Here is a 9,260-nt window from a genome sequence, read left to right as displayed (position 1 = left end):
AAAAAAAAAAAAAAAAAAAAGAAGCTACAATAATATAATAGACAATTCTAAAGGAATAGTGAGGAATACAATTCAAGAGTAATTTAAAAGTTAAATGTAATATATAGAACCAAAAAAGGAGTTAAGGGGCTAAGTGCCAATGAAAAGTATAAAGAAACAAAATCTAATAGACCTTATTATACAGAATTAGAAAATCTCTGTGCATTGGCTGGGCGCGGTGGCTCACACCTGTAATCCCAGCACTTTGGGAGGCTGAGGAGGGCAGATCACGAGGTCAGGAGATCGAGACCATCCTGGCTAACATGGTGAAACTCCATCTCTACTAAAAAAAATACAAACAAAATTAGCCAGGCATGGTGGTGGGTGCCTGTAGTCCCAGCTACTTGGGAGGCTGAGGCAGGAGAATGGCGTGAATCCAAGAAGCTGAGCCTGAAGTGAGCCGAGATCGCACCACTGCACTCCAGCCTGGGCAACTGAGCAAGACTCCGTCTCATAAAAAGAAAAAAAAAAAAAGAAAAGAAAAGAAAAAGAAAACCTCTGTGCTTAAAAATGTTATAACAAAGACAGAAAATGTAGATGCCAAGGGGATATGTGTGTGTGTGTGTGTGTGTGTGTGTGTGTGTGTGTGTCTGTGCTTATGTGTCTATTTATGTGTGTATGTGTGTGTTTATGTGTCTGTGTGTCTGTGTGTGTGTGTATGTGTGTGGGTGTGAAATAAACCAGAGAACAGTGGACAAAAGACAGGAACAGACCACACATATGAAGAGAAAAACAAACGGCCAACAAGCAGGGACAAATAATAGTCTTAAAGCCTCAAAATGGCAAATATAAAAATCAAGGCAGGAACGACCCCATGCTGGCCAGGGAGTGGTGACAGTGGCATGTCAGAGCTGCTGGGAACAGCTCACAGCAGGCCCACCAGGTCAGATTCCACCCAGGAACAGCGATGAGCTTGTGTTCATAACCTTCACCAGGTAACCGCATTTCTCAGAACATACTCAGAGGAAATTATCAAAGATGGGCACAGAGGCCTACGTTAAATAATTATTTATAGGCAACATCTTGATGTTCAATAGTAAGGGAATAGATAAATTAAGATACAACTGTAACATAGAAAATGATGTGGCCAATTATGCCTGAAAATATTTTATAACATGGAAAATACTTATCATAAAATGTTAAATGGAAAAGGATAAAAATAATACGTAGAATATGAATCTAATTTTCCTTTTTTTTTTTCTTTCTGAGATGGAGTTTTGCTCTTGTTTGTCGCCCAGGCTGGAGTGCAGTGGCACAATCTGGGCTCACTGCAACCTCCACCTCCCGCGTTCAAGCGATTCTCCTGCCTGAGGCTCCCGAGTAGCTGGGATTACAGGCGCCTGCCACCACGCCCGGCTAATTTTGTATTTTTAGTAGAGACAGGGTTTCACCATGTTGGCCAGGCTGTTCTCGAACTCCTGACCTCAGGTGATCCGCCCACCTCAGCTTCCCAAAGTGCTGGGATTACAGGCAAGAGCCACCGCACCCAGCCTAATTTTCTTTTAAATGAAAAACGATATGTATACATGCATAGAAAACAACTGGAAGACAATGTATCTAAATTTTAATAGTACTTATCTCCAGGTAATGATCCATGAACTGATTCTGAAGGCCTTTGTTTTGAGACAGGGTTTTGCTCTATCACCCAGGCTGGAGTGCAGTGGTGCCATTATGACTCACTACAGCCTTGACCTCCTGGCTTCAAGCGATCCTCCCACCATAGCCTCCAGAGTAGCTGCGACTATAGGCACGCACCACCATGCCCAGCTAATTTTTTTTGTATTTTTTGTAGAGATGGGATCTCCCTATGTTGCCCAGGCTGGTCTTGAACTCCTGGGCTCAAGCAATCTTGCGCTGGCCTCTCAAAGTACAGGCATGGGCCACTGAGCTGGAACCTGAGGGTCATTTTTATTATGATTTTGTGATTTGAAAAAATTTTTTCCAATATACATATAAAATTCATAATCAGGGAAAAGTTTTTACATACATAAAAGAAAAACACCAAGACTCCAATATAAAGAGGGACAAAGGGCATATTCAAATATTTTTCAAAAAGAAAGATCAATAGGCTGGGTGCAGTGGCTCATGCCTGTAACCCCAACACTTTGAGAGGCTGAGGTGGGAGGATCGCTTGAGACCAGGAGTTCAATACCAGCCTGAGCAACACAGTGAGATCCCTCTGTTCCCCCAAAAATTTAGCTGGGCGTGGTGGTGCACACCTGCAGTCCCAAAGTCCCAACCATTCAGGAGGCTGAGGTGGGAGGATCACCTGAGCCAGGGAGGTTGGGGTTTCAGTGAGCTGTGATCACACCACTGCACCATGGAAATAACTTCAACATCCAACAAAAGAGTATCTAAGAGACCAGAGAGAACACTGTGCCTCTGTTTAGAAGTATAACAAGGAGAGTTTAGATGCTTGAAAAAAAAAAATTTGCTACAAAGCTAAATGGGGAAACAAGATAAAAACTATAGATATGCTATGTTTAAAATAATGCAAAGTTCTATATGAGCAAAGCAGAGGGTAATGTATCAAAGTGCAAAATGCAGTTTTATTAAGAATTATGGGGATTTTATTTTTCATAAGTCCACATTTTCTGAACTGTGGTTATTTTGCCAGCATAATTTAAAAAGCATACTGAAAGAATTTCATAAATGATAGCACTCCCTACAAACGTAAAGTATTATCACCAAGAGGGCAGCTTATTCTTGCTTAGGACTGAGTAGAAATAACATTCATTCAAGATTAACTCTGTCTTCCTATCTCTGAAGAGTGTCGGGACAGGGGACAGGGAGAGCCACCTTTTCCAGGGTTTGTACAACACCTCCATGTGGGACCACCATGGAGCCCGTCTCCCTGGGCTTCAGCTCCCTGCCTCCAGTGGATGCTGGGAGGGGCTTCTTCTGTGACCTGGGCTGGTGACTGGTGCTACATAGTGAGAAGCCCTGCAGGGCAGCCTCACCAGCCCAGGGTGGCCTTGCCCAGCCCCAATCAGTGAAGGGGAGCCTCCAGACACATCTATCTTGATGTCGTGCCCATCTTCCCTGGATGCACTGGGCACTGCCTGGGAGTTCCCAATTTCTCACCAGGGGCTAAATGGCAAGAGGTGATGTTGGCATGTTAGGATCTGGCTACAACGCTGCTGGGCCATGCTGTGACAGCTGTGGGAACACCCCTGACTGCACTGTCACTAACACACAGCTCTGCAGTAGAGCTATTTACATGAGGTAAGTCCAGGAAATTCACTTTTTCCAAATGCCCACCGCCCAAGATTATTCTCCTCTCTAGCAATATAATAATGTTCACTGGAAAGTAATGCTATTCATAATTCTTGTTTTATTATTATTCTGAAAATAATAGTTTATGGAGGAAACTCCTGATGGAAGCCATGTCAGGAGTCCGTCCAAGGATACAACAGTTGATATACCTCCTTTTTATTTCACACAGGGTCTTGCTTTGCCACCCAGGCTGCAGTGCAGTGCTGTGAATCATGACTCACTGCAGCCTTGACCTCCCAGGCTCAAATCCTCCTCCCACCTCAGCCTCCTGAGTAGCTGGGACCACAGGGACATGCCACCACATCTGGCTAATTTTTGCATTTTTTTTGTAGAGATGAGGTCTCACCATGTTGTCCAGGCTGGTCCTAGACTCCTGGGCTCAAGCGATCCCTTTGCCTTGGCCTCCCAAAGTGTTGAGATTACAGGTGTGAGCCATGGCACCCAACAATATCCCTTCTTTTTATTGGCAAGAAAAGATCTTTCCCCTTGTCAACAACTTCCAGGTTCATCAAGGAAAACAGGTGACGGGACTACCTCAAATGGCTCTCAACTTTCCTCCTGGAGTGTGGCCCTTCTGGGGAGGTGACTGACTTTAACTAAAAGAGGCACCCTGGCATGCAGACCTGATTGGGGTGATAAGGCAAGGCTCCCACACCTGGAGGAAGGTGGTCTGGATCTAGGAGCCAGGGAGGATCAGGTGCTTTCCTCGTTGAGTAGCTCAGAAGGCGGCTACTGACACCAAAGCACATCATGTTAGTTTCGAGGTTTGCTTCCCAGGGAGAAATTCCTGCCAGCTCGGGGCGGAACGACGCACAAGAGCTTTGCCACATCCAGTGCGTCGATGGGGTCCACGTCCCTCAGCCCAGCATCCCCTGCACCCAGCAGGCTGCCAGGCACGTAGTATGTGCTGAGCAAGTGTTTGTTGAACTGGATGGCCAACGGCTTCCCCTGGCTGTGCAGCCTCTGGTGCTCAGTGAGGTGCGAGCTCCAGTTGAACATCTCCCCACATTGCTCACACTTAAACGACTTCTCCCCGGAGTGGATTTTCTGATGTTTAATGAGACAGTGGTTCTGACTGAAGGCTCTGCCACACTCGCCGCACTTGTAGGGCTTCTCACCAGTGTGGATGCGCTGGTGCACGATGAGGGACGAGTGGCAGCTGAAGGCCTTCCAACACTGGCTGCAGTCGAAGGGCTTCTCGCCTGTGTGGATGCGCCGGTGCACGATGAGGTAGGCGTGGGAGCTGAAGGCTTTGCCGCACTCGTTGCACTTGAAGGGCTTCTCGCCGCTGTGGATGCGCCTGTGCACGAGCAGGTACGCGTGGCAGCTGAAGCCCTTTCCGCAGTCGGCGCACTTGAAGGGCTTCTCGCCCGTGTGCGTCCTCTGGTGGAGGGTGAGGCGCGAGCGGCTGTTGAAGGCCTTCTCGCAGTCGCTGCACTTGAAAGGCTTGTCCCCACTGTGGATCTTCTCGTGCACGGTGAGGGACGAGTGGCAGGTGAAGGCCTTGCCGCAGGAGCCGCACTGGTAGGGCTTCTCGCCCGTGTGTATGCGGTGGTGGCGTGTGAGGTGCGTCCGCTGGTTGAAGGCCTTGCCGCACTCGCCGCACCGGTAGGGCTTCTCGCCGGTGTGCACCCGCAGGTGCATGCTGAGCAGCGAGCTGCAGCTGAAGGCCTTCTCGCAGGCGCTGCACTTGTAGGGCCGCTCGCCCGTGTGGATGCGCTGATGCACGTTGAGGGACGAGTGGCAGCTGAAGGCCTTCCCGCACTCGCCGCAGAAGAAGGGCTTCTCGCCCGTGTGGATGCGCCGGTGCTCCAGGAGGTTAGTGCTCCAGGTGAAGGCCTTGCCGCACTCATCGCACTTGTAAGCCTTCTCCCGGCTGTGCCAGCGCCGGTGCAGCGTGAGGGAGGAGCTCTGGCGGAACGCCTTCCCGCATTCGCCGCACACGAACTCGCCCTCCCCGGCGCCCGCCCCGCGATGCCGGCGCGCCTGGGGGAACTTGTGCGGCTCACTCGGCGTAGGGGCGTTTTCTCCCGCACACAGTCTAGCAGGAGCCTTGGTTCTGCCCTCAGTAGCCTGGACGTTCTTGCGTGTGTCCAGCAAGCGTCCCCCCTCGGGAACGCGTTGCTGGGCGAAGAGGGGACACCTAAGGGGGAATTTCTCTACAGGGACGTCCCAGACGATAGCATGTGCAGGCGCCCAGGGCGCAGCCTGACTCCTCCGCAGAGCACCGGCCTGGCGCCCCCACGCCTGCGCCCCGCCCAGGGGCCGCTCCGTGATGGGCTCCTGGGCGGGTTCTTCTTTGCAAATACCCTGCTGTTGAGAGGGCACCGCCTTCAGCTGCCATTCTGTAAGATATTGAAAGTGATTTTCTGTGAGCAAGCGGAAACCTGGCCTAGAATTCAGATTTGAGAACTGACCTGGAGATGCAGATAAGCCCAGAAAAGAGAGGAGAGGACACCAGGGCCAAGGCTGGAAGGCGCAGGCAGAGAGAAGGGAGAGCCCAGGATGAGATGTGCAAGCAAGAGCGGGAAGAAGGCAGAGGAAGAAAACGCAAGGAGCTACCAGAGAGCAAAGACTGGGAAAGGTGGAGAGGCCAAGGGAATCCCCGGAGGAGCAGCTACAAGCACCAAGGGGGCTGAGAAAGGGGCAAGCTGGGGAGCTGGTGATCAGGATTACACTCATTCACAGACACATCGGCTGACCGACTGCTGTGTCAATACCATGGCAGATGATCGTAATACACAGGGCAAATACAAGTTTTTTGTGTGTTTGTATTTTTTGAGACGGAGTCTCGCTGTTGCCCAGGCTGGAGTGCAGTGGCGTGATCTCGGCTCACTGCAAGCTCCGCCTCCCTGGTTCATGCCATTCTCCGGCCTCAGCCTCCCGAGTAGCTGGGACTAATAAATGAATTAAAAATTGTCTGTGGTGCCAAAAGGAAAAAAGGGCCTCCCACACCCCAGCGCTTCCCTTTAGAACACTGGGAACTGCAAACGCTTTCTCTGTTTGAGACGCATGCAAACCTCTTCAGAAGCGAAATGACCCTAGTCCAAGAGTCCAGTCCAAGATGTAACTTCCTGCTTGTCAAAAAGGTACAAGAGGCTGGGTGCGGTGGTTCTTGCCTGTAATCCCAGCACTTTGGGAGGTCAAAGTGGGCGGGTCACTTGAGCCCAGATCAAGACCAGCCTGGGCAACACAGACCCCACTACAAAAAATACAAAATTAACCAGGAATGATGGCACATGTCTGTAGTCCCAGCTACTCAGGAGGCTGGGGTGGGAGGATCACCTGAGCCTGGGGAGATTGAGGATGCGAGCTATGATCACGCAACTGCACCCCAGCCTGGGCAATAGAGACCCTATCTCAAAATAAATAAATAAATAAATAATAAAAACCCAAAAAGCTGTACTCTTCCTTTAGGTGAAGACAGTTGCCCTGTGTGCTGGGTTGGATCTGTCTCCTCTGTCAAAGGGGGATGTTTCTTTCTGTCCTGCACACCACATCTGGTTAACCACTTATTCGATAAGAAGGCTTGCTTTCTTTTCTATCTCTATAGCAAGGTTTTCTGAGCTGGCAGGAGATTTTATTTCTAATTCTGTCCTCCCCAGGCTTAAAAAGGGGCATCTAGTGCAGTGGGCAGAGCTGCACGGTGGTGCTGCCCGTGGCCTCAACCCATCCAGAAGGGCAGGGCAAGTGGAACTGGCCATGGCACACATGGCAGGTAGCCAGGTGGAGAGCGAACAGCATGTGCAGAGGCTCAGAGGTGAGACAGTAAGATGAAGACAAGATACGCAGAGGCAGGAAGGCTGAGAGGTGACCCTGGCAAGGTGGATGGGTTTGAGGTGACCAGATGCCTGACTCAGAGGGCAGTCGGGGAAGAAAGGCCTTTTGCACAGAGGGTGACCCTTGATCATGTGGTATCTTGGTGGGGGGCGGGGAGCAGGGGAAGCAGGGGGCGGGGACAGAGTCTCGCTCTGTTGTCCAGGCTGCAGTGCAGGGGTACAATCACGGCTCAATGCAGCCTCCAGCTCCTGGGCTCAAGTGATCCTCCCGCCTTGGCCTCCCAAAGCGCTGGGATTAGATGTGTGAGCCCCTGTGCCTGGTATAATGGTTTGTCTTGAAGGTGGCTTTGGTGGTGTGTAAGGAGGTGGGAGCGAGCAGTTAGGGAGGCCAGTTAGGGAGGCCATCTGAATAATTCAGGTGAAAAATGGCAACTTCAGACTGGTACCAAGGCTGTGAAAATGAACAGGAAGCAGCCGATCTGAGAGCCATCGAGGAGCTAAAACCGATGGCTCTAGCTGTTGACTGAAGGTGGCAAGAGAGGAAATAGGGGAGAGGATGAGACCTCAGCAAACACCCAAGCCAAGGATGGACGGTGGAAGCTTTTGCAAAGACAGGGACGGGAGGAGGAAGGTCCAGTTCCAAGTCTGGTCTTAGACATGCAGGCAGAGGCCTACGAGGTGGTCAGTGACACAGGGCTGCAGCTCAGCTGGTGTTGCTATAGTGTAGACCACGCTCACACCAAGTGAGAGGTGAGTCTAGGGAAGGTGCACAGAGCAGAGAGAAGAGGCCCAGGCCAGAAAAAAGTCGTTTTGGCAGCAATAGGGCCAACAACACAGCAGGGCACATACATCTAAGGGATAACGTACAATCAGTAAACATCACGTGAGGATGCTCACTATGCCATGGCCAGTGTGGTAGCCAGACTCCGGTGTGCGTGCTGTGCTTCCAAGGATGCGTAAGGCTTTATTTATTTATTTTTTTGAGAGGGGGTTTAGCTCTGTCTCCCAGGCTGGAGTGCAATGGTGCGGTCATGGCTCACTGCAACCTCTGCCTCCCAGGTTCAAGCGATTCTCCTGCCAAAGCCTCCAGAGTAGCTGGGATTATAGGCGCCCACCACCACGCCCAGCTAATTTTTGTTTTTTTTTTTTTTTTTTTGAGATGGAGTTTCACTCTTGTTATCTGGAGTTACCTCCCGGGTTCAAGCAATTCTCCTGCCTCAGCCTCCCGAGTAGCTGGGATGACAGGCATGCGCTACCATGCCCAGCTAATTTTGTAATTTTAGTAGAGATGGGGTTTCTCTACGTTGGTCAGGCTCGTCTCGAACTCCTGACCTCAGGTGATTTGCCTGCCTTGGCCTCCCAGAGTGTTGAGATTACAGGCGTGAGCCATTGCACCCGGCCACGTGTCGCTTTAGAAAAGTCTATCCGCACACAGAGGAACGGCCTAGAGGAATCAGTGACGTGGTCAGTTATTAGAGAACAGTTATCTCTGGGTGGAAAGATTATGCAGGATTTTAATAACCTTTCAGCCTCATTTTCAGTGTATTCATATACGAATCAAACAAAAATATGAATTTTTTAAAACCTGTAATTTTGTCAAAGAGGACAAAGCAAGCATCAGAGGCTGGGGTGAGAAATAAAGACCAGAAAGTGGGGGCTGCAGCTGCTGCTGCAGGTTGGGGCTGGGTGGTGTGTGGCAGCAGAGCGGGTATGGAGAAGGGACTGCCTTCCCCGACCCCTATGCTCTGTGCTCCACAGCTTATTGGCTGCCTTTCCCACAGAAAGGTGTTTCTTAAGCTTTCTAGACACCTAACATGCTCAGCAGTCACTGTCCAATAAATTAAGCTGAAATGATTTAATTTACTTATTCATCAACCAACTCAGTAGAGAAGTCTACGAAAAGAATGTCGGAGAAGAAAAACAGACCACCTTCTGCTCAAGACCCACCCCGGTCCCCTTTCCCTCATGGAGGGCTGCCATCTTGGCCACAACCTAGAAGCCCTCACTGATGTTGACCCTGACCCTAATGCTGGCCCTGACCCTGATGCTGATGCTGACCCTGATGCTGATGCTGACCCTGACCCTGATGCTGGCCCTGACCCTGATGCTGATGCTGATGCTGATGCTGACACTGATGCTGACCCTGATGCTGATGCTGACTCTGAC

At 50.5% G+C, this 9,260-nt stretch overlaps 1 protein-coding gene across 6 annotated transcripts in view; it reads right to left on the bottom strand.

The window, feature by feature from the left end:
* Positions 1–2,560: 2,560 nt before the first annotated feature.
* ZNF74 (zinc finger protein 74) overlaps positions 2,561–9,260 on the bottom strand; it is a 16,423-nt gene continuing 9,723 nt past the window's right edge. For all 6 annotated transcript variants that reach the window (XM_011986055.1, XM_011986054.1, XM_011986057.1 and 3 more), the window contains one exon: positions 2,561–5,660. In XM_011986055.1, coding sequence (XP_011841445.1) covers positions 4,069–5,660 — 1,592 coding nt within the window. In that variant the 3' untranslated portion in view covers positions 2,561–4,068. The remainder of the gene's footprint in view (positions 5,661–9,260) is intronic.

The sequence above is a fragment of the Mandrillus leucophaeus genome, unplaced genomic scaffold (genome assembly GCF_000951045.1).
Source record: "Mandrillus leucophaeus isolate KB7577 unplaced genomic scaffold, Mleu.le_1.0 Scaffold291, whole genome shotgun sequence".
NCBI classification, from domain to species: domain Eukaryota; kingdom Metazoa; phylum Chordata; class Mammalia; order Primates; family Cercopithecidae; genus Mandrillus; species Mandrillus leucophaeus.
The sequence above is the reverse complement of the archived record's forward strand: the minus strand, read 5'-3'. Positions and strand labels throughout refer to the sequence as shown.